This window comes from Sander vitreus, chromosome 3 (assembly GCF_031162955.1).
Source record: "Sander vitreus isolate 19-12246 chromosome 3, sanVit1, whole genome shotgun sequence".
Lineage (NCBI taxonomy): Eukaryota > Metazoa > Chordata > Actinopteri > Perciformes > Percidae > Sander > Sander vitreus.
This window is the reverse complement of record NC_135857.1, coordinates 13,119,225-13,145,288: the sequence shown is the minus strand read 5'-3', so window position 1 is coordinate 13,145,288 and position 26,064 is coordinate 13,119,225. Positions and strand designations below refer to the sequence as shown.

Genomic DNA, 26,064 nt, shown 5'->3' with positions numbered 1-26,064 from the left:
CCGTTTCTGAATACTGGCTGTGCATTTATTTGTGGATTGAGCGTTTTGATACTTTCACTGTATCTATATAGCACCTTGAACTGCTTCATACTCAAAAAAGACAAAATCTAAATGTTATCAATATGGGACCTTTAAGAAACATACAATACAACACATGGGCCTCCTAGTGGCTTAGAGATGTAAGATGCTGATGCATGTAACTGCAACTTTCCTGGTTTTGAGTTTTAGTCAGGGACCTTTGTTGCATATCATCGCTCCTTTCTGTCACCTCATCTCTCGGCAGAGAAAAATGTTCAAAAAAAACACCTGCTTACGCTCCAGCCATCTTACATTTAAATGAACCTGTCTATAATGTAATTTTCTCTGTGAATGAGTCTGAAGTTATCAGTTAGTACTCTGCATGTCCAGCGCTTTGTCCCGCCGAGCTGCATGTACCACAGGCTGTGTTCACTGATATGGAAATACGCCCGTTAAGCAGATTAAAAGCTTGTATTACTTGATGATCGTTGTCAAATAGGTTCACTATCTCCCCTGAGCTGCAATAGTTTTATGTTATCATACAAGCTTGTCAGAGGATTTATCCCAGCTAGTGTTTGGTATAAGCTTCTGATTGGGATTCATGACATATCATTCAGTGTGAATAAAATGATGTCTTATGTAATAGTGGATCCCCCACTTTCTGTATGTTTGTGTTTATGAGTTTTCAGCTCAGTATGCTAGCCATCTGGGCTGTTTTATAATTGTCAAAGTGTGATACTGTATCTCAAACTGACAAGGAGAACATTCATATAATGTAGGTCTGCAGCTGTAGGTAAGTAAACAATATAAAGATCTAATACTTTTTAAGCTTTTTTCTTATCACAAAATATGTGCAAAGTAGTAGGGTAATCTCTTATTCATCTTTGTGATTTATGCAGCTTTAAAAATGCAGGAAACAGAAACAAACTCATAAAGAAGTACTGCAGGCAGTTTGGTTCAATTGGGTAGTTTGACTTGACTTGACCATCTTTTATGTCTGCTGGCTTCCTGGGGATTGTTAACATATGGAGATTTGGTTCTCTTATGGCATTAAGATGATAAATGACTCACTTTCTCACTTCTTTCAATGTGCTAAAAATGGCAATTAATGCTCCAGGGTAATTTGTGCGTGTGTGTGTGTGTGTGTGTGTGTGTGTGTGTGAGAGAGAGAGAGAGGAGGGGAGAGAAAAGAAAGCCATCTAGCTCCCTGACGATGTAACAATCCTATATGTTCTCTATTTGCATTCACTCTAGGTGAAAACATCCAGATTTTGCAACAATGTCCCTAAGCCAGTCATACTGTATGTCATACTGTTAAACTTTAAAACTATTCTCCTCTCTGCTGCTGTGAGTTTTCATTTCAGTATGAACCGACATGACCCTTCTCCACTCCATTCACCTCCAAGTCTTCATCACACCCAGTGCCAAGTGTTCCTTCCACTGAGCTCATCCAAAGTCCTGCTCCACATTCTATCGTCCAGATCTTCAGCCAACTCTCTTCACATATTTCACCACCATCACCAGTGTCTAGTTTGATGATTCAGTTGGTCATCATTGGAATCTGCCGAACTACATCTCCTGCTGCACTCCATCGTGATTTCACTTGTTTCTCTGGTCACCAAAATAGCAAATTTTACTCAGCACCCACATGCTGCACACCCAGCAACCCACATGAGTTTCATCTTTGTGTCTTCACAGTACAGTGTGTGTGTTTTGAGGGTGTAGGCCTGGATGGAAAGAGGCAAGTGAAGGACGCTGGTACTCTCTTTACAAAAGAGAAAGCACAAAGGACGAGATGTGCTGCTGTGGACTGAAGCTAATGAATTGTTTGTCCCTGTTGGGAGTGACACTTAGAGTAATTTCTTTTATTTCTTCTGTCTCTGTGTAAGTGGCTGGTTTTTGTGAGCGGGTAAGTTAGTTAAGTCCAGTAATCTCTTTTCTTCTCTCCACTTTTCTTTCCTCAGAAACTAAGGCTGAGCTGGAGGATCTTATGGCAGACATCAAGAAGTTTGCCAACAAAATACGCTCCAAATTAAAGAGTGAGTATCTCCTGCTAGAGCTTCAGCTAATTATTATTTTCTGTGTCAGTGAAACCCTTTTGCTTGTTTGTGTTCAAATAATTACATGTTTAGTACACAACATTTCAAATATTGTCAAATTGCCACGAGCTGATCAGTAGCCAAAAATATGAAACATGAAAAACAAGCTCATCTTTGTGTTTGAAGTTGCAACTAGAAAATCAGTGCTAATTTCGCATAATAATTGACTGTTATACAATTAAGCATTTTTGTACTCTTTTGCCTCCAGTATGAGGGATTTTTAATTAATTGAAAAGCAGTGGTGTATGTAATATTATTGAATTATAATTAGTGATGCATTAGTATGTAGATTACTTTGGGGTTGTGGCTGGTAAAGGTCGGTCTTATTTTTCACTATATATAATTTCATCAAGGGATAAATAAAGTGTTGTCTTAACCTATAAGAATGCATCATAATTTATTTCTTGATTATATTTTGTGTTCTGTGATCTGAATCTGCAACGTAACTAAAGGTATCAAATAAATGCAGTGGAGTAAAAAGTTCAATACTTAATAGATGTAGAATGCGGAGGAAGTATAAAGTAGCAGACAATCCTCTCCAGGAACCATCACCTTATTGTAGTGGAGAGGTTTGTGTGTCCCTATGAACCTGAGGGCTGTGTTGTCTGGAACTTTGTGCTCCTGGTAGGGTCTCCCAAGGCAAAGTAGTATCAGGTGAGGGGCCAGACAAAGAATGGTTCAAAAACCCTATGAGTGACCAAGGAAGAGATGGAGTGACCCTGCCCGGAGGAAGCCTGGGGCCCCCGTCTGGAGCCAGGCCCAGATGAAGGGCTCGTCAGCGAGCGTCTGGTGGCCGGGTTTGCCACGGAGCCCGGCTGGGCACAGCCCGAAAAAGCTACGTGGCATCCATCTCTCCATCCCATGGGCCCACCACCTGTGGGAGGAACCGCTGGGGTCGGGTACGCTGCCACACGGGTGGCAGTGAAGGTCAGGGGCCTCGACGGACCAGACCCGGGCAGCAGACGCTGGCTCTGGGGACGTGGAATGTCACCTCTCTGTGGGGGAAGGAGCCGGAACTTGTACGGGAGGTGGAGCGCTACTGGTTAGATCTGTTGGGGCTTACCTCTACGCACAGTCTCGGTTCTGGAACCATACGCCTGGATAGGGGTTGGACTATTTTCTTCTCCAGAGTTACGCCGCTACGTTGGAGTTTACCCTGGTGGACGAGAGGGTCGCCTCCCTACGCCTGCGGGTTGTGGGGGGGAAAACTCTGACTGTTGTTTGTGCATATGCACCAAACAAGAGTTCGGAGTATTCGGCCTTCTTGGAGACCTTGAGTGGAGTCCTGCATGGGGCTCCAGTGGGGGACTCCATAGTTCTGCTGGGGGACTTCAACGCGCACGTGGAAAATGATGGAGAGGCGTGATTGGGAGGAACGGCCTCCCTGATCTAAACCAGAGTGGTTGTTTGTTGTTGGACTTCTGTGCTAGTCATTGATTGTCTATAACGAACACCATGTTCGAACATAGGCATGCTCATAAGTGTACTTGGTACCAGAGCACCCTAGGCCAAAGGTCAATGATCGATTTTATAATCGTTTCATCTGATCTGAGGCCGTATGTTTTGGACACTCGGGTGAAGAGAGGGGCGGAGCTGTCAACCGATCACCATCTGGTGGTGAGTTGGGTCAGGGGGTGGGGGAAGACTCTGGACAGACCTGGTAAGCCCAAACGGGTAGTGCGGGTAAATTGTGAATGTCTGGAGGAGGCCCCTGTCCGACAGACTTTCAACTCACACCTCTGGCGGAGCTTTTTGTGCATCCCTGTGGAGGCTGGGGGCATTGAACCCGAGTGGACAATGTTCAAAGTTTCTATTGCTGAAGCTGCGGCGAGGAGCTGTGGTCTTAGGGTCTCAGGTGCCTCAAGGGGCGGTAACCCACGAACACCGTGGTGGACAGGGAAGCCGTCCGACTGAAGGAGTCTTTCCAGGATATGTTATCCCAGAGGACTCCGGAGGCAGTTGCAAGGTACCGAAGGGCCGGAAGGGCTGCAGCCTCTGCCGTGAAAGAGGCAAAGCAGTGGGTGTGGGAGAAGTTCGGAGAAGACATGGAGAAGGACTTTCGGTTGGCACCAAGGTGTTTCTGGAAAACCGTTCGCCACCTCAGGAGGGGGAAGTGGGGAACCATCCAAGCTGTGTACAGTAAGGATGGGACACTGTTGACCTCAACTGAGGACATAATAGGGCGGTGGAAGGAGCACTTTGAGGAACTCCTAAATCCGACTAATATGCCCTCTATGGTAGAGGCAGAGCTGGAGGATGATGGGGGATTGTCGTCAATTTCCCTGGTGGAAGTTGCTGAGGTAGTTAAACAATTCCACAGTGGCATAGCCCCAGGGATTGATGAGATCCGTCCAGAATTGCTTAAAGCTCTGGGTGTGGAGGGGTTGTCTTGGTTGACATGCCTCTTCAACATTGCGTGGAAGTCTGGGACGGTGCCTAAGGAGTGGCAGACCGGGGTGGTGGTTCCCCTTTTCAAAAAGGGGGACCAGAGGGTGTGTGCCAATTACAGGGGTATCACACTTCTCAGCCTCCCCCGGTAAAGTCTACTCCAAGGTGCTGGAAAGGAGGGTTCGGTCGATAGTCGAACCTCAGGTTGAAGAGGAACAATGCGGATTCCGTCCTGGTCGTGGAACAACGGACCAGATCTTTACTCTCGCAAGGATCCTGGAGGGAGCCTGGGAGTATGCCCAACCGGTCTACATGTGCTTTTGTGGATCTGGAGAAGGCGTATGACCGGGTGCCCCCGGGAGATACTGTGGGAGGTGCTGCGGGAGTATGGGGTGAGGGGGGTCCCTTCTCAGGGCCATCCAATCTCTGTACGACCAAAGCGAGAGCTGTGTCCGGGTTCTCGGCAGTAAGTCGGACTCGTTTCAGGTGAGAGTTGGCCTCCGCCAGGGCTGCGCTTTGTCACCAATCCTGTTTGTAGTATTTATGGACAGGATATCGAGGCGTAGTTGGGGTGGAGAGGGGTTGCAGTTCGGTGGGCTGGGGATCTCATCGCTGCTTTTTGCAGATGATGTGGTCCTAATGGCATCATCGGCCTGTGACCTTCAGCACTCACTGGATCGATTCGTAGCCGAGTGTGAAGTGGCTGGGATGAGAATCAGCACCTCTAAATCGGAGGCCATGGTTCTCAGCAGGAAACCGATGGAGTGCCTTCTCCAGGTAGGGAATGAGTCCTTACCCTAAGTGAAGGAGTTCAAGTACCTTGGGGTCTTGTTCGCGAGTGAGGGGACAATGGAGCGGGAGATTGGTCAGAGAATCGGCGCAGCGGGTGCGGTATTACATTCAATTTACCGCACCGTTGTCACGAAAAAGAGAGCTGAGCCAGAAGGCAAAGCTCTCAATCTACCGGTCAGTTTTCGTTCCTACCCTCACCTATGGTCATGAAGGCTGGGTCATGACCGAAAGAACAAGATCCAGGGTACAAGCGGCCAAAATGGGTTTCCTCAGGAGGGTGGCTGGCGTCTCCCTTAGAGATAGGGTGAGAAGCTCAGTCATCCGTGAGGATCTCGGAGTAGAGCCGCTGCTCCTTTGCGTCGAAAGGAGCCAGTTGAGGTGGTTCAGGCATCTGGTAAGGATGCCCCCTGGGCGCATCCCTAGGGAGGTGTTCCAGGCACATCCAGCTGGGAGGAGGCCTCGTGGAAGACCCAGGACTAGGTGGAGGGATTATATCTCCAACCTGGCCTGGAAACACCTCGGGATCCCCCAGTCAGAGCTGGTTAATGTGGCTCGGGAAAGGGAAGTTTCGGGTCCCCTGCTGGAGCTGCTACCCCCGCAACCCGATACCGGATAAGCGGATGAAGATGGATGGATGGATGGGATTTTGTGTTATCTGAATCTGCAACATAACTAAAGGTATCAAATAAATGCAGTGGAGTAAAAAGTTCAATACTTAATAGATGTAGAATGCGGAAGAAGTATAAAGTAGCAGACAATGGAAATAGTCAAGCAAAGTACAGGTAATTAAGTACAATAGGCTACTTGAGTAAATGTACTTAGTTACTTTCCACCACTGTCGATATCGACAATCAATCGAAAGAAACTTAATCAGCAACTATTTTCATAACTTTCACACACATTTCACAGACCAAAGGATTAATTGTTAAATCAAGAAAATAGATGGCAGATTAATCAATAATGAAAATAGTCCTCACTCAGTTGCAGCCCTGAAATTTGTGTCAAAGTATTAGGAATATATCCATAACGAGTGTGTGCAGCTGTTTGTCTTTTATGTGACGGCCTGGGTGATTTCTCAGGAGAGGACAGAGAGTCACAAGTGAGACATGAAGAGATGGTGAACTGTATAGCATTTGGCAGTTAACAGACAAACTCAGTTTACACTCGTAGAGTCTGTCCTGCAGTGGGCAGAGTGATTAGTGTCACTCGCCACAGAGGTGGTGGCTGTGATTCATATGCACGAGCACACACAGATTTTCTTCACACTTGACTAATGTTTCAGTAACATACTGTGTGCAGGCATAAAGGATTTGTAGCTGGTCCTTAATCACACCCCCTGACATAGGTATTACTTTATTGTGTTCACCAATCTCATATAGTGAATTTCCAATGCTGGCAGCTTGCTCATCTTCCCCTTTTTTCTTTTTCTTCTGGCACATATGAAAATGTTCTCATATTCACATGACAAACTTCTGTGTCCATCACATAACAAATTGTCTGCTATATAAGATACTATAGACCGTGTCCTGTGCCTCCCTGGGACTCAGGTGTTGAAGAATAGGGGTCAGAGATAAAGATCTGTATACAGTATCTTTCAGGAAAGTGGAGCACAACTTCAGTGCAGAGACGATAATAGCCCCAATCTCTCATCTTGCGTTCCTACTAATACACACATTCATGCACGTACAGTTTTGTGTTCACATACACTGATACACACAAGTGCTATCAGCTAGAACAGGCTCTGCATCACAGGCCTCTAATAGTGTCACTCCAGTTCACATCAGTTGTTGCCACAGGATACCTTTGCGTGTGTGTGTGTGTGTGTGTGTGTGTGTGTGTGTGTGTGTGTGTGTGTGTGTGTGTGTGTGTGTGTGTGTGTGTGTGTGTGTGTGTGTGCCCTCATTTTGACCCATTTGTCAAACTGCTGGCATCATTTACTGTGTCTTTTGCTTTGCAATAATATTTAATCAAATGCATTCAATAAGTTAATTTCTTCAAAAACACAAATTATTCAGATGATGATGTTGGTAGATTTAGGAATATCTAAATTAATTTATATTTAGCAGACCTGCTTTGGCACACCTTTTATCATTGGCCTGCAGATATAAATTAAGAAACTCTTTTTCTTCTACTTATGCTGTGAGTTATGAAGCCGAAGACAATTTTCTTCACTGTAGAAACACACTTTGGTTCAGAGATATCTTGACAACTACTGACCACATTTTTATTTATTATTTTATATCTAAGATTCCCATTTTTTTTTGTGTGTTTTTATTTCTTTTTATACATATTGTTTGAGCATTGTTAGAGGGAGCCTGAGATGAAGGAATTTCATTGCCAATGACCGATTATCTGTAATTGTGCATATCACAATGATACATAATTTATAAATAACTTAAAACTTGATAACAAGGTGTCTCAAAACAAATGTGGGTTATAATGATCTCCTGAAATTGAATACTTGTGTTTTTTTTGACACCACCATCAGGTAAAAATGTCATCTTTGCACACAAAAAAGTATATTTTATAATCTATTTGGCAGATGGCCATGAGGTTTTCTGAGCACATTCTGCTCTCATCATTACAATTATTTTTGATTTTATGAACCTCATCGCCTTTCCTCTGGCGCAAGTGTGCCACCCCCCAGATTAACACTTGGCTCTAAGAACACTAAAATCATCAGTATGTTGCTTTTCTTTATCCAATACTTTTTTCTTGTGTGGTGTAATGCATGTTTAGAGGCCGCCAACAGCACTGCAGTCTGTAGTATTTTCTTTGTCTTGGTGTTAATTTTCAAGAGGAGCACTCACTCTGTAATTTAATGTACATTTGTGTTTAAATTTTAGGTATTCAGCAAACCATTGAGCAAGAAGAAAGCCAGAACAAGGCATCAGCTGACCTGAGGATACGCAAGACACAGGTACAGTTTAATTAAACTTTACTAAGAAAAAGCAAAATGTTTTATAAAAATGTAAAAAAAATATTTGTTTGCCAAAATCTCCCCAGAAGTCTCACTGCTACATGCAGCACCTCTATTTCCTCTGTCCAGAGCATTGTGGGCCAATCAACACATTCAGAAATCCAGCATTTTTAGTATGCTTACTGATTGCTTTGAGTTTCCTTAATTGTGTCACCTTTTCAGTGTGAACACAGTACATACTCAATTAACTTAGAATTAATATGTATTTTGACATGAGGATGAAGCAACACTGGCTGACAATGTATGTTTGCACCTGCTTACCCCCTGTTCATTTAAAATTTAAATGACTTATTAAGACGGCGTCTACTGCTGTTGTTCCTCGCTGTGTCTCCAGCACTCCACACTGTCCCGTAAGTTTGTCGAGGTGATGTCAGAATACAACACCACCCAGTCAGACTACAGGGAGCGCTGCAAGGGACGCATTCAGAGACAGCTGGAGATCAGTGAGTAAACCTGGGAGACTAAACCCTCCACCACCCTTCATACTGACTGTACACATATTAACACTGTATGAATTACAGAAACACATCTGCATCTCTTCCCAATCATAGTATTTGGTTATTGTGCAGTTTTTTTTAAATGTTAAACACTGATGTTGCATTAAAGATTCATGAACTCATACCAAAAACAAGGTGTTATTTATGTGAAATGATTTGACAACATACCTTTCAAACAAGGGTCACTGTAAATTGGCTGAAACTTTTGGTCGGCTTTGGTGGTTTCTGTCCAAAACAGCTGTTCATGATTTCTTTACAACTTTTTTAGCTCCTTGTCAAAACAGTAAACATGAGACAAAAAAAGTCATATTTCCATGCATGTCTTTTATCCTCCGCCGAAGCATCATCAACTTCATCTTCATCATGCCCCAATTATTAGTTAGATGTAAGGGGCAATGTGTAATTAGGCAAAAACTATAGTCTATCTGCGCCCCAATTCTCCATCACTTTGTGAAGTGTCAAAATCGCTTTAAACCTGCACAGTATCATTATCATATATTTTTACAAGAGCATTACTATGTCTACGTAGTCTAATGAAACGTAATTATGTGAAGTAAAGATGCGCCAGTACTGCTATAGATGTATTATTTACTGTGTACTCCTCTAAGACTAGTTCATGTCAGAATTATAGACATGCAAACTACTGCAGCACTGCATTGATTTTCTTTTTTTTTTTTTCAAAATGTTAAGAACAAATCAGTTAAAATTCATGTGGTGAGAAGTCCAATGATTGCTGAAGCTGGCCTTCACTCTCATTTCTTTGTGAATTCTGGCAGGAGAAAGCTTCATCAGCACAACATCCTGCTAGTATCATAAACACTTAACAAACACTGTCTTATCTTTTTTGTTAACTCTTTTAACTTTGTGTAACAGGTAAAGTAACCATAAATGCATTGACACCAATCAACATTGACTCTACTGCATGGCCGGCTCCAAGGGGAAGCTAGACCAATACGTGGGGTGCTAAGAAAACGTTCAATATAAATGTCATTTTTAATTGCATTTAGCCAAAGAATATTCAACTTAAAAGCTATAAGCAAGGTTATGACAAAAACATCTTTAATGTTCAAAGGTGAAAGACTTCAGCACTGGACAGCGCCCATGCAGCCACAATTAATAACAACACAATACATCCAAGATGTGATAATAACAACAAGAAGTTAATTTATTCCATATGCATAATCAGACAATTGTGCATTGTTAATAATGTTTCAGATGAAATGGCAGAAAGGAAATGAATAACATTCAGCCCACACACACACATCATAGGGTACACGGGTGGCACGAGCACACAGCCAGGTATTGTATTGGGATCCAAAGAGCTGGTAATTAACTTTTACATATTTTTTTATTTAAAACCAAAAAAATACTAAAATGCTTATCTGGGGCTACGCAGATTTGTGACGAGGCTAAAGCACCCCCTAGCTAGCTGCTTGCCTGCTCTGGGTTGACTTGCAGTTTGATTTATAAAACCACATCCTGAACCATCTCCTGCCTTCATGTTACTTATTCATTATTTTTAAAATTTTGTATTAGTGAAAAAAGAGGCTTTAACGTGGGTGGTAAAAATAATAAACCTCAGCTCCAAGCTGTCGGCTGTTTATGCACTTCAGCATCAACTTCATCTGTATTGTCCCAGAGGGGAATTTATCTGGCGGGCAGGTAAAACACAGAACAAAGACTTGAACGTAACACATAATAAATGCATAACACTTAGTGTAAATATGTGACAGTTACAGCATCACATAAAACCAGGAGTACATCCAACTATTATCATGCCCCTCCCCACCCCAAACAAACGTTTGTGAATAGAAAATGTCAGTTTATCCCATCCATACAGTATTGCATTTAGTGTGTACCAAAACAACCACTCTCACAGTAAATCCACTTTCCAAAACACCACATGACCAACACCTACACCCATATACATGCACATGCCAGGTTGCTGCAGCTCCAATCGGAGCTCCTCACACTCGTGTCACACTGTAGGCATCATATGATTTGACAGGTATTAGCTGCAGGCCCCGGGCTCCTGGACCAGACACTGCCACGGCCTCTGCCACGGCATCCTGGCAGGCTGTACCGTGCCAGCTGCCCCTAACAGTCACCGTGATACAGTCACCTTACACACAATTCACACACACACACAAACACACACACACACACACATGCATGCAGACCAGAACAATATGACTCATTTAGTGTTCACAGCAGAGGAGAGCAGGAGCAGTTATATTACAGGGCACTTGGCACAGACGTAATTTTCTTTGGCCATCTGTCAGACACATGCAGTGTGTGTGTGTGTGTGTGTGTGTGTGTGTGTGTGTGTGTGTGTGTGTGTGTGTGCGTGTGTGCGTGCGTGCTTGTGTTACTATATTCGTGGGGTCCAAAACCGGGGAATACAGTATACTTGTGGGGTCTGCACAGCCTTGTGGGGCCCAAAATGCTGGACCCCACAAGGTTAAAGGGCTGTTTGAGGGTTAAGACTTGGTTTTAGGATTAGGGTTAAAATTAGGTTATGGTGAGGGTAAGGGTTAAGGTTAGGCATTTAGTTGTGATGGTTAAGGTTAGGGTAAAGGGCTAGGGAATGCATTATGTCAATGACGGGTCCCCACAAAGATAGTGAAACAAACATGTGTGTCTGAATGTGTCCCAGTGAAAAGAACAGCAATAACAACACACATTACTCTCTTGGGTTAATCAAAGAACAAACACATCGTCGTGGAATTAAAAAAAACACAAACACACCTGACTCACTTTTTCCTTGAGCTCCTCCAGATTGATTTGGATTTGATTTGTCAGCTGGTATAGTCACAGGAGGCCTTAGATGATATAACCTGTCGTCAGGGAAGGGATTAGACCTGCAGGGAGAGTACGGAGATGGATTGAAAGGCTGGACATTATGAGTATGAGTATTATTGAATATTTTGGTTTTGGAGGAAACACAATTGCAAGTATCTATTAAAGCTTTTCCTTCAGCTTGCATTTGTCCTGATTTTGATCTAACACAATTTAAATCCTATGGGGTTATATGGCAAGAAAGCTGTGTTTCTGTTGTGCCAACCTCTTTGACTTGTTTGTGTGTGAATCAATAAGAGTGTGTCACACACAGAGGGAAACCTAGGCTGGTCTGTCAGACTGAGTATCAATGTTTCCTCTGCTGCTTCCCTTCTTTCCCATTCGCCTATGGATACAGAAATAAGAGAAACAGGAAACCAACACGGTGATGTACTGTAAACATGTAATTATCAAGACAATACATTTTTTTTGCCTCTACGGGTAACCCCAAGTCCAAATATATTTGCATCAACCCTTTGGGTTTCTTCTTTATGAATAAAATGGCTGCACTTGTTCCCAGCAGCAAAATGCACTTAGTTAAAAAAAAAAAAACATATAGGATACTGCTGATACTTCTGTCGCACCTTTGATATATCAAGGCAAGCGATTTCTGCATATGATACTGTATTATTTAACAGTTTTGATAACTGACCCCTATCTTATCTCATTAATAAACAGTGATTTATTTTGAATTAATTCCATAATGAGCTGCTGAGCTATAGAAAGGAAACACTTGCTGTTTTGCCAAGAGTTTGTACGGTAATTATGAAGCCGGAGGCGGTTAGCTTAGCTTAGCATAAACACTGGAAACAGAGAAACAGCTGGCTCCGTCCAAAGGTAACAAAGTCAGCCTACCAGCACATTTAAAGCTTACTAATAACACGTTATCTTGTTTGATACACAAAAATCTAAGTGTGAAAATGTAATGTTAAAACCACACAACATTTTCACACCTTTTATACAGGTCAAACAAATGAGAGACAACATGTTAATGAGAGAGTGAGGCCAGCTGTTCTTACTTGTTATCACTCTTTACTGTATGCTAAGCTACGGTAATCATCTCTTGGCTCCAGTTTAACAGCTGAAAGATGTAAGAGTTATGTCAATCTTCTTATCACTCTTGGCAAATAAGCATACCAGCATTTCCCCAAATGTGAAACAATTCCTTTAAAGGCACATAGCTTTCATGTTCATTAGAGGTTAATAATAGTAACACATCTGTTCATCACCTTCTGTAGTATTTTTGTGTATTATTGATTGAGAATATCACAAATTGAGTTGCTTCCAAAAGCATAAAGGCAGGCCCAGCTGGATGGATTGGCTTTTGGTCACAGGCATCGCAGGGTCTGTTTGACATTTGATTATGTTTTAGTTTCTCACAGTGTTGGGTGGACAAGACTGAGCTGTACACCAACATATTCCTTCTGTATAGTAAACAGATTGACATATATTTGTGCAGATTCATGCTTTTCTCATTCCTTTGCAGATGAAATTGCAATGAACAGAAGCATAAAAATCATTTGCCTCTTTCGCTCTGTGTGTGTGTGTGTGTGTGTGTGTGTGTGTGTGTGTGAACATTTGTGTGGTTTGCATTTTTATTCTGTTCCTCGGGGGGCTCACTTCATTTGTGTTACATAACAATTGAAATGAAATAACGTTGCTGGTAGCAACATAGTATGAATGATTTAATAGCCCATAAATGCTGCGGGTGAAGTGAGACTTCTTGGCTTCATATTAGGCTTCTCAGGGTTTGGGTCTCCATGGTTACAAATAAGAGCCTCCCTCGGAGCCTGTCAGGGCTTTAAAAAAAAGGCAAGGAGAAGTAAGTGTGTGTGTGCGTGCGTGCGTGCGTGGAAAGTGAGCTAAATTGGTTAGGGTAGCACCAGAGTGCCTTCGTTTTTTTTTTTTCCTCTTCTTCTTCACAATTATCCATGACTCATCGTCACTCTTCTCTGTCCTTCAACTCTAACTGTGACCCTCTTTAATATTGTAGTTTAAGCCTTAATGATAGAGGGATTATTTATTATGAGAGGCCAGGAGAATAGGGAATTGATCACAGTGAGGTGGTGAATATGGTCTCACTCCTCTTTGTGTCCCCTCATTTGTCAAACTGCAAAATGTCATTGCTAAACATGAGTAGAATCTCAAGCACGGTAATGAAACAGCGGGACCACTTAACCACAACTAACTGAATTTCATTGCTTTGATATGGATATGAAGTTTGGATTAGACACGATAGGCCTCGTTTATGTAAAGATAAATGAATAAAAGTACACTTTGAAACACACATGGACACACATTTATGCAGCGGTAAACGGACAGCTTCATCAGTATTCTGTTCATGAAGGCAATCATCGGCTCTGACTCCTGAGCATCATCACTCACCATCTACCTACCTGCTCTGCACCTAGGCCTCCATCACACATATACACACAATGCACATACACATACGCACAAACTCACATACTCTTTGATTAGGTCATGAATAGAGGTTTTGTTGTTGCCTTCAAAATCTCCCAGGAGCCACAGCTGCGGGAGGTCCAGAGAGAAAAAGCAGAGTGATATCTGACAAAGCTACAGTAGCTGTTAAGGTCCATACAGTTACATTATGGGTGAAAATGAATTGTCCAATGTGTTTTAATCACTTTACATTTTTAGGATACACACTTACTTTTTTGCCAAGAGTTAGATGAAAATATAGACACCACTTTTATGTCTGTAAGGTAAATATGACGCTTTCTCCAACAGTGTTAACCCCTATGTTCCCAGGGTCCTATGTTTTTGATACAAACAAATGTTTGATTGCTAAGGTCTTAGCTTGGCATAGCGGGACTAATTCACAAATGTGTATTAGTCTGGAACCTTTCAGTTAATTTTTGATTTCCATGGTGCGTTATCAACGGGACAGACCAAAATGCCTCTGGATGCAATTTAATATAAAATTGTGAGATAAATGGTTGTGATTGGTCCGTCCAGTTTCTCTTCGGTTGAAATGTAAGGGGGTAGCGGTCTTGACGCATTTTAACTCGACCAATAGATATCACTACAATAACTCGTAAGCAAGCTAACTAGGCAGAGCTACCATTGCTTATAGTCTTTGTAAAAAGCGTCTTATCCTTTTTGCATTTTTATCTTGTAAAATACTCCAATACTCTAACCTCTTTAGGCCTTTAAAAGTCCTCCAAATCAAACAATCTGAGAGGGAAAATATGTTCACATATAAGTAGCATTTATGCCCTCGGCTAATATAAGGACATACTGTACATTCTCTTTCTACATAAGACCAAGTTTAAAACTGTATTTTTATAGTTGTGACAACTGAAATCAGATTTTTTAAATAATTTCTGATTACTTTATGTAGTTGCACTGCTGAGATTTTATATTAGGTTTGTCTCGCTTTCATATTAAACTCATGCTCCTTGATGCCCTGTAACTTGCAGATTACTTTTCTTTAAAGTCTCTGAGTTAAACTACTCAGCTCGAACAGCACACCAATTAATGGTTAGTAAGGGACGCTTAGGGGGTCTTCATGGGGAAGAGATAGTACTGTACTGTATATACTGTATCTAGCCCTACAGAGGATTTAATGTGCAAAGGAAAGATTGGAGATGATGCTGACAGAGTCTGACTGTGACCTACAGTGTCAGTGGGGCGGACATGGGGCCCAAGAGAAGTAGCTCTGCAGGCGAAGTAAGCGCTCATTCACGATAATATTAATGTAGGTGTAGCGAAGAGGTGTAGGGAAATGTTCATAAAATAGGTCAACTCTCTCTGGAATGAGGAGCAAACACATCAGCAGGAAGAAGCAGCAAGATGTGCTATGGTGATGTCTCTAACTTTCCGTTACTCTCAAAAAACTGCAAGCATTATGAGGCCTGTTGGCTCTTGTTTGCCTTTCCTGACAGTTGGAAGGGAAATGTCGATAGAAATAGAAATGTACTTCTTGCAGATAATCGAAAACGATTATCTGCAAGTATGAGATTCAATCTTAATGGCTACAACAAATGTTCAGACTGACCCAAGCTGTTCTGATACTATCAAACATGATTGATATTTCTGACTCAGTCATTTTACGTGACCTGTCTTTTTTTTTTCACATCCCCAAATGCGGTGCCTTACCTTCATATGTTACTGGTCACGTCTTTTTAAAGGCAAGAAAATCAAACTTGTTCAGAAGGTTTTATAAACTGGAACGACAGAGATAGGAACTGTTCAAAACAGAATACAAAACATGCAAAGTATTCATTGATCCTTCTTCCAACAGTATTAGAGGTTAATGACACTCATGTCATGCACAGGATGTAAGACGTGATGTAGGACAAATGCTATTTGCAAAAAGGGAATCATCAGCATTTTTGTGTATATTTCTTTATAGCTTCAAAACAGATCAAAATCCACCATGACAAATAGATCAACAGAGAAAGCGATAGACACTATAAATGGGAGCCATATGAGAAGTCATTTTACACCCTTGATTATCCTCATATTAGTTGGACAAGCAGCTGGATGTGGAAGACCTTATTATGGCAAGAAAACATGCCCGACTGGCCAATGTGAAAGGCGAGGGGGTTAAGTGTTAGATGTCTGAACTGCTGAGCAGACCATATCAGGCTAGAGTTCACTCAGTTGTAATGCTGTAAATGTTTAGACAGGGCCGTGTTGATATGACTGAAGTTGTGTTGAAGTGTGCGTCTGGAGGCTAAAGGTTGTGGGATTCTAACTGAGCTTGTGTTTTAGGTTGCATTCAAATACACATTTGAGATGCCTGGTTGAATACTGACAAATGGTTGTATTAGTTGTTCTAAATGTTGTCTTCATCCACTGTGGTATGGAAAACCTTTTAAGCCGATAGCATTGCACCTACACTTCTTAAATCCTGGGCTTAAATTGACTGTATTATCCACACACATGGTAAATCTCTTTAACACATACAAATTTGAATGCTGTTATAGATGGGTGTGTGTGTGTGTGTGTGTGTGTGTGTGTGTGTGTGTGTGTGTGTTTGCGTTTGCCCTTTTAGCTGGGAGAAACACAACAAATGAGGAGCTGGAGAGCATGTTGGAAAGTGACAACCCGGCTATCTTTACCTCGGGGGTAAGCGATACAACAAATGTAACATCCTGAGTGAATGAATTTTCATCTAATTTTACTCCTCTCTTAACTCTTTCCATCTGTTGTACCATCGTAGATCATTATGGACAACATCACCGAGCAAGCTATGAATGAGATTGAGACGCGGCACAATGAGATCATCAAGCTGGAAAACAGCATCAGAGAGCTTCACGACATGTTCATGGACATGGCCATGCTGGTGGAGAGCCAGGTGAAAACATCGATCCTCTCTCAGTACCTACAGCTGTGTGGTTTGGGGCTCAGCCAAATGCATGTGAAAATAAACCACAATCATGAATTGGCAATCCACCTGCCAACATGGACAATATAAAGAAGATATACAAAATTCCTGTTTGTAGATTTAGAATTTCCTCCTGTCAGTGGTTTGAAATTGTGCCCTGGCTAATGCAAAAGTTCAGTAGCACACTGTGTGCACAATGGTGAAATCATTAACCAGCTATCCTGCTGCAGCAGCTGCTGCTTCTCCTTGTCATGAAAATAATTCCACTAGAGACAGACAGCAACTAGCAGTCTTTTAATTTACATACAAGTTGTAGAGGGAATTAGTACAGAGTTGGATGGAGGTTATGTTTTCAGCTCCAACTGGTTTTCTGTTTGCAAATATCTCAGTAAATTTAGACAGAATTTTGGAACAGATAATTATTGGCTCAAGGATCAGTTGATTGGAATCTGTATATGGGATTTCTGCCATTTTTGAATACATAATTATGCTGCGTTCATGAGCTGGAAGGAAAATCTGACATCTGGGACTTTCAGTAAGGAAACTAAACAGCATTGCATTAATTAGCTTAGCTAGTTTTGTAAGAGCCTTAAATTATAAACAAACCTTGATTTTACAGGGGTTTTGGCTTTGTAAGTTGAGAATTTTTCAGAATTTCTCATTCCCCTGTGTTAGAAATGTTATTCTGTCAGAGAACAGAATCTATATTGTACATTGTGCTGAGCTACTTACATCATCCAGTGAGCTGTGAACATGACCGCTTCGACAATATGTTCCCTTACTAAACTATAGCTTCTTTAAAGCCAGATACGCACATTATCCTCAAGTGTAAGAGTTATCTTTGCTCATCTCAGTTAAGTGTTGAGCTTCAGTTAATTCGGTAGTCTTGCCTGTATATGTGACTGCATGAGTGTGTGGGCTGAACCCCCCACAGAGATGAACTGTTTCCCTCATCTGAAATAGTCAGTCTGAATTATGAAACTGGAAATGTAAACACATGCATAAGAAAAAATATGCTGAATGATTAATACAAAAATAAATGTTTGCGTGCAAGTCATATGAATAATAGCACAATGCAATAGAAGGCATAATGTTAGTGTAGGAGTCATAATTGCTTAAATGTCTAATAATTATTATTAGTAGTAGTAGTATTGTTTTTGTGTAAACTCTTTCATTCTCTTGACACGCTTATGAAAATCTAAATGTAATTAACTAACCCTTCCTTTATTAACAGAGTGCCACATCTTTTAAGATTATACTTACTGATTATACTGTTAATTTTGCCTTTATCAGCTTTGCACTCTCTTTTCCCTCTTTTTTTACACAACATTGTTACCACCACAATGACTCTAAGCTCTAGAGAACAGAGAACAGCGCTCCCCTTCTCATACAGAAAGGTAATTTACCTGTGAATCCACTTTTTTTTCTTCTTTTTTTTTTAAACTTAAATCATTGTTGCAGTGAATGCATGGTTTATATTAATATGTATTTTCATGCAAAAGGATTGATTTTTTAAAAATTGTATTACTATTGTTAACACATGCAATATTAGGCTTTCTTTGTTAATGAATGCTGATAGTTAATGACTTCTGCTGCTTTCATAAAATAATAGTGTTAGTAGGAAGGAACACGTATGAATAGGAAAAGAAAAGAGCAGTTAATATATTTTTCCTTCACAATACAGCAGTCTTTCCCATTCTCTCCGATGCTCATATATTAAGTATTACACTAGGCATCATTGTAATTGTGACTTAAAACACATCTATGAAATCTAAATCTCAGTGTGGTTAAAGATGGTACTGAATGTGAGCTCTCAACATCACTATACAATGAATGCGTCTCTTGTTTTTTGTTCAGGGGGAACTGGTGAACAACATTGAGCGAAATGTGCTGGACGCCAATGAATTTGTGGAGCAGGCAAAGGAGAACATCCCGAAATGCAAAAAGTTCAAAAAGACTGGCAAACGGGTGAGATTCAAGAAGCACACATTCTACCAACTAACTCATTATTTCCTCTTTTTTCCTCTTCTTCTTTCTCCCTTTCTGCTTCCCCTTTTCTGTCCTCATTGTCACCCATTATTCCTCCCATTTCCCCTCACCTCCTCTCCATCTGTATCCACTCCTCCCCCTGCATCCACATTTGCTCCCTCTTTCTTCTTCCTGTCTGCATGTCTTCCACACCTCTGTAACTAACCTCTCCTAGGGGGAAATGATAGACCGCATAGAGTACAATGTGGAGCACTCAGTAGACTATGTGGAGAGGGCAGTATCAGACACTAAGAAGGCGGTTAAATACCAGAGTAAAGCCCGGAGGGTGAGTCCCATATACAACAAACCATGTGCACAAACATGCTATCACATATGAAAGTGATATTTAACTTCAGATGCATTGCATGTATATATTGTAGTCTGTCTTCAGTGTGTGTGCATGTATTCTGCATATGGAGCATGTGAAGCATGTGTGTTTTGAGTGTATTTGACATATTCTAAATCAGTGATTTGTGTAGTGTACTTTTGCAGTTACCAGGGTGTATATATGAAATCAAGATCAATCAATATCTCAATATCAAACAAAGAATAGCCCACCTGTACACCACCTGCAGCTAAACATTCATGATATCTGGTAAGTAAGTAGGCAAAGCTGCCAAAATAGCTAATGGTAATGGTTAAACTAGACTATCTTGCGATGGGATCACACCTGCCGCAATGCAAAAAAGGGGCCAGGGACGTAAAGTGGCAGGCCCCTCTCCTACTTCATACTGCGCTACTTCCAGCACTCTTGATCAGATCACACCCATTTTCCAACTCTGCCTTCATTTTGATCTCGACTAAACACCTGTAAAGGTTCTGGACTATATCTTGCACGATTGTTGGGCCAGGGGCAAAGTACTTAAAACCACCTCTGTGGTAGTTCCTGCTAAAATAGGACCAGGACCACACACACACACACACACACACACACACAATACCAGAATCATATTAATTACCAAAATGTCCCACGTAAACCATGCCAAATGGTAGTGGTACAAATGTAAATTCCAGCTCTCTTAGTAATACATCAATAAACCCCACAAAATGATTGTTTGGATTACACAAGAAATGTTAATTACTGAGCTTTAGAGGAGCCGGGTGTATTCTGTTACCTTTGGACAGAGCCAGGCTGGCTGCTCCCCCTGTTTCCAGTCTTTGTTCTAAGCTAACCAGCTGCTGGCTCCAGCTTCTTATTCAACCATACATGAGAGTAGTATTGATCGTCTCATGTAACTCCCGGCTAAAAGCGAATAAGACTGGTCTACAGTTCATAAAGAGGGTTATTCACAGGTTACTGTCATTCCTTAATTTAACAACTTCAATCACAGTGGAACACCTCTGCCACCTATTGGTGAATATCTATAATAGCACTCAAAGGTAGAGGAATTTCATCACATGACCCCAATCTACTACAAGGGTCATCCACATAATTATTCCCCACTTATAATCATAGACTATGCTCTTCCTTTCTTTCCTTCTGTCTCTGTTTCTCATTCGTTCTCTCTTTAAATCCACTGAATCATTTGCTGACACTTTGCCCTCCTTGTTTCTATTCTCCCCCTCCAGAAAGTGATCCTGATAGGAGGTTGTATTGCAGCATGTCTGACCGTCCTCATTATTTGCCTCGCAGTTGGACTCAGTTAGGACTCTAAGAAATCCCTACAGAGCAGACAGGGCAGGACGTGATGCCTATTTCTTAGGGTCATATGTTCGGCAGTTAATATGTACTATATAGTGGGGTATGTACTGTGCAGTCAGGAACTGCTCATGAAGTAGAAAGCAGGCTTGCATAAATGCCCTGTGCACTCAAATATGTTACGATAACTTTTAAGTAAATTTTTTATATATGTTTTCTAAACCTTCTTTACAGTCAAAAGTCCTAAGGAACTAACTTGTGCTTTGTGTCTGTTTGTGTCATGATTCACACAGTGTACCTTTGTAGTGTGCATGTTCTGCAGTCTGCTGAACAGCTTTGCATGTTTTTCTACAAACACAAAGCTGCAGAAAGGTGGTTATGTTAATCAAAACAAACGTGTGTTGAATCAAACGCCGAAATAATTTTCAAAGTGCTTATACCTCAGCATAGTTCATGAACAGCACATACAGTACTTGCAGATGTATCTAACATTGATCCTGATAATGTTTTATGAGTCCATGGTCACGGTTACAAAATAATTAACTTCACGTTGTTTTAAGCATTAAAATAATACTGTACTTCTACCATATGGGAAATACACATTGTTGTTTTGCCAGGTAACTCTCTTTATGCTAAGCTAAGCTAACCAGCTGCTGGCACCTTCTTTTTTACTGTACATGAGAACAGTATCAACCCTCTCATTTAACTATTGGCTGCCAAAATGCCAATCTATAACTTTTTACTTTAATAATTGATGAAGACTGTTGATTCCACAGGGTTTACAAGTTGGACATTGGCTGTTTATGAATGTAGAGGAATGCATGCTGAAAAGACATGTTTTACAATTTACCTTTAAAGCCACCGTGTAGATTTTTGCAGAAAAATGAAACAATCCCTGTGAACATCGGCTCAGTCATATGGATTTAGGATTATTTCAGGAGGTAGCTCCATGCATTGCTGTCTGCCACATTACACTCTTTGCTGCCACCAGATGGCGCCAATATTGAGGAGTCCCATATTCTAAACATAGTGGCTTTAAATATGAGAACCATTCACATTTGTGGCATGTGTGAAAGTACTGTATGTTGTCTGATGTGGTATGATCAAAATGCAGGAACCAAAGATTTTTGGTTTTAGTAGAGGATGTGGAAACGCTTCTAAACAACAGTCACACTCCAACAACATCATAACCCGGTTTCATTAAAATCAAATATTGCCTTCTGCTTTTCTTCTAAACTGCATTTTGTTCTGATCATTATAAATATTGTAATGTATTAAAGTAAAGTCATATCTCTAACATGTTTTCCTCTGCTCCCCATTTGCTGCCATTGATGACTGTTTATCTGTTCTTGTTAACACTTAACACTACAGAAGAAAATTATGATTATCATATGCTGTGTGGTTCTGGGAATTGTCATTGCCTCCATTGTTGGAGGAACGCTGGCATAAACCACAACCACAGTCACACTCAAAGACACACAGCCGCAGACACACAACAGAGCAAAGACACAACAGATTTACATTTTCAGTTTCCTGTTTTCATAAAGTCAATCTATTACAAGGTGCATTATATTGTACGACACATTTTACACACGGCGTACAGGGCCAGAGGTGTTTTCGCATGAGTTGCTATTTTGTAAATGTGTGGTGCTGCAAACTGTTTATCTGAGTGTTGAGTGTTGTCAACGATAAGATGTTTCCAAAAGTGAATTCCTGAATTTACTAAATATGTAACACTATACTAATACATTCCAACTTCCAAATATGACATTTATTCAGTTGTGATGTCTATTTTGTGTTGCACAGGCAAAGTTATGGGCCACTAATCTGCAGTGTTTTTTTTTTTAAGCCACATTATCTATATCTTTATTTACTTTATCTTTTCTTTTGACGTTCTCTCTCTGATGTCCTCTACCTCCCATCAAAAGCCCTGCATGGTTTAGTTCACTGTAAAGTGGTGTTTTGTTTTCTAATGCAAAGGGGACAGACGACATGTTGGATAGTTAGCTCGTAGAATCATCACACTGCCAAACATTTTATAATGTCATATCTTGTAGTTTACGGAAGCCATGCTATTGTACTAAACTTCATCTGGCCTTACCAGTTGTGCAGCATTTCTGGGCGTTGCTCCAGTGTTGCGTGTGCATGGGAAAGAGGATATATGTGTGTTTATTTGTAGCTAAATGTTTGAACGTGCTGAGTGTGAGTCGTGGGATGAAAACATGAGTGCTTGTTATTAGCCACCTGTGTCTTTGTTTTGTATAAAGTGTAAACTGATATAAAGCTATCTAACACTGCCAGTATGTTCAAATAAGATGTTAAAATTGAGTCTAGTCAGGTTTGGATTGATAACTCTGGTCTGTAAGTGACAAACATTTCTTGTTTTATGTCTTTTTATAAACCCCGAGCTTTAAGCATATTCTTTGTTGAGTTACTTCACTGTTCATTTTCATGAGTGAACATGAGTTAGTGAAAGTGTCAGCATGAACTCAAAGTAGCCCTGTAAAAAAACTAATTTCTGCTTTCAGACATGCACAGAGACTGCAACCATGTTACCATGTTGCCTACTCAACTTGTTGCCTTTGTGGTGTATTGTGATGACATGGTTTGGTTTCATTTAAGTTTGTTTTGTTTTTTAAGTAAAGATTGTCTGAAAAATCACATTCAGAGTGTGTGCATTGCTTTACATAAGTGCATTTAAAGAGACAGGATGTTTCTGTAAGTCCATTAAAGGGAAACGCTTATATTTTCCAACTTGGTTCTTCTCATCACTGTGGCTGTTCTGACTCTCAGTCATGAAAACTTTGCACTGGTCACCAACTCTATAGAGTTTTAGCAAAAGCAACATTGTATTTCGTAGAAGTAGTAGAAGTGCTGCATTTAAAATCTCACTTAAATAACCAGGGTGTACTATTACGTGGTATTTAGCGGTGCTGTTGCAGATTGCAACCAACTGAATACCCCTTCCCTCACCCCTCCTGTTCCAAGAGTGTAGTAGAACCTATGGTGGCATGTAAGTAAACGCAAGAGGCCCTCTCAAGAGCCAGTGTTTGGTTTGTCCATTCTGGGAAACTGTAGAAACATGGCGAGCAGCATGGTGTGCTCCGTGAAAGAGAATGTAGATATCAAGGGCTCATTCTCTCTCTCCTTCTCTTATTTTTAGGTGATTATATACTAATGAAAACATAATTCTGAATATTATATTCCATTCTATTATTATTATATTCTGCCAATAGATCCCTCTAATGAAGTTACAGGGTATATCTGTATTCATGACAGTGTCAAATAGGATGAAATATGTCAGCTGACCCGGCTGCGCAGGTTGACCACAGGACAGACCCAGTTCAGAGTGAAGTGTTGAATCTCAGTAGGCACACAGTCTAACAGCACCACAAACTACATCCTCTAAAAGTTGATCATAAAGTTGGATCAACACTGTTATAAAACAGTTTCAACAAAAAAAAATGATTGCAGGGCTGTTGCATTAGACTGTATCCGTTTTAGCTAGGTGTACCTAGTGAACTGGCAACTGTGTGTATAATAACGTTTTTAAAAAACAATTTACAAATGAATGTGAATTAGTAAGTGTGAGTTAGAAATCATTGATTTATGGTTCATTAATCAATAACTAATCCCTTAAACTCACAGATAGTTGGCCCTTTCTTAATAGTGAGTTACATCCTGCATAAAATCCTTATTGAACATTAGCCTACTTAAGCATGTATCCTTGTTGTAAAGTATTACCATAAATGTATAGGTTTTTAATATTGCATACGTTAAGTTAAGCTCCACTACACGATAATAAACTGTAATAAATGGCTTATTCTGTTGCGGAGGGTTGCTGGTTTGTGCCCTTCCTCCTCACACAACTAATGCGAGGCACACACAATAAAATGCAGAATTATCAAGACTTTTGATATTGTCGAGACTTTGGTAAACTTTGTAAAACAAAGGAAGTGTAAGAAATCATATTTCTATCCCCCATCTTCTTCAGCGCTATACCACTCACAGTAGTCTAAGTAGAAACACCAAAGTTATGGTTAGGCTACTTTTAAAATGCATTTAGCTCAGGAACACTTACGTGCCATTTCTCAAATCTCGTGTCAGAACTGTTTAAACTGTAGTCTGAGAAAAAGAAAGTTGCACATGAAGTCTCCCCAGCTCCCGACAGCCTGTGGACCGGGGCGGTTGCGTTGCGCCTTTTTTACAGTCGCCGTTCCGTTCCCGACCTGGCTGTCGCACGACAATGTGACGTCAAAGTGACATAGATCTCGCTGGCGTGCCAGGATTTAAGTGTACCTCTTCTGGAATGCAAAGAACGGACTTGTGTTCTTGGGGAGAACGTTCTTGCTGGTGGTTCTTGGAAGAATTAACCCGCAAGTTCACAAGCACAGAAAACGCTGTTAACAGTTTGAGACGATGCGTTCTTCCTGTTATTGCTCAACACCCCCAGCACAGAGGCTACCTGCAGGCTCCAAAATAACAGCTAGAAATAAAAACCACAACAATATAACCACTTTGTATTAAAACAATCTCGGGACAAGAAAACCTCATAATACTACAACTATTGCAATAATATTGAAAAATAAAACTTATTGAGCTTTAATTTTATTGTTTATGGTTTAGCTCAAACACCCCTTATTCAAAAGAGTGGAACACGATCCCTACTATTATTAGTGTATTAGTTTAAGTCAGTTTAAATTAAAAAATAAGTAGGCATATGCACTGGTGTGTCCTATGTGTCCCTATTAGTGTTATGTGGAATTATCATTTCTATATTATTGTAGTGCACTGTATATGCTCAGGGATAACAGATGGAAATTAGCAATTAAAATTATAAAGGTTGGTGTCTCCCCTTTAGTCTACATAACATGTCATAGCATGTTACCACTTTATGTACAACTGTTCATTTATCATACAGACTGAAACTCAACTTCTAATAAATCAGAAAACAAATACACCAAAAAAATTACTAAATCTAATGTATAGCCTATGTCATAATTTAAACAAGTCTCCCGAAGAGAAACAGGTATATCTCTCTCCCCGCCTCTGCCTGCTGCACTGTGTGTGTGTGTGTGTGTGTGTGTGCTTGTGGAGTTTAACTCTGAAAAGACAGTTAACCACAGGTTCCCGTTATTCCTATGATGGACATGTGTTTTGATATTTAAACAAACGATCAGTCAACGGCGAAATAAAAGCCTCTTATTTACGAGTATTTAGCATTTATTGTAAAATGTTCTCAGACGTGAATTTAGTGATGAATAAGATGCCGAAAATTGTTAAAATTGTCCCGTTTTTGGTCTGTCTATGTACCGGAACCCCGACCCTCACTGAATGCCGAAATGAATGTTGGGATACGGGTGATGCCAAGTTCATAAAAGGTACCAACAAGGGGGTAAGCTTCTCCTCACAACGCGTACCTCCTATGGTGC

At 40.8% G+C, this 26,064-nt stretch overlaps 1 protein-coding gene and 1 long non-coding RNA gene across 2 annotated transcripts in view; one reads left to right on the top strand and one right to left on the bottom strand.

The window, feature by feature from the left end:
• Positions 1-23,260, top strand: part of stx1a (syntaxin 1A (brain)) — a 43,048-nt gene extending 19,788 nt beyond the window's left edge. Inside the window, exons 3-9 of the mRNA XM_078246063.1 lie at positions 1,983-2,057; positions 8,144-8,217; positions 8,612-8,720; positions 16,633-16,706; positions 16,801-16,935; positions 19,169-19,279; positions 22,004-23,260. Coding sequence (XP_078102189.1) covers positions 1,983-2,057; positions 8,144-8,217; positions 8,612-8,720; positions 16,633-16,706; positions 16,801-16,935; positions 19,169-19,279; positions 22,004-22,081 — 656 coding nt within the window. The 3' untranslated portion in view covers positions 22,082-23,260. The remainder of the gene's footprint in view (positions 1-1,982; positions 2,058-8,143; positions 8,218-8,611; positions 8,721-16,632; positions 16,707-16,800; positions 16,936-19,168; positions 19,280-22,003) is intronic.
• LOC144515327 (uncharacterized) lies at positions 10,600-25,022 on the bottom strand. The gene is made up of 3 exons (XR_013501736.1): positions 24,714-25,022; positions 11,532-11,635; positions 10,600-10,896 (listed from the first exon to the last, which is right to left on the bottom strand). It is a non-coding gene; the product is annotated as an uncharacterized LOC144515327 (long non-coding RNA).
• Between the last annotated feature and the right edge of the window lie 1,042 nt (positions 25,023-26,064).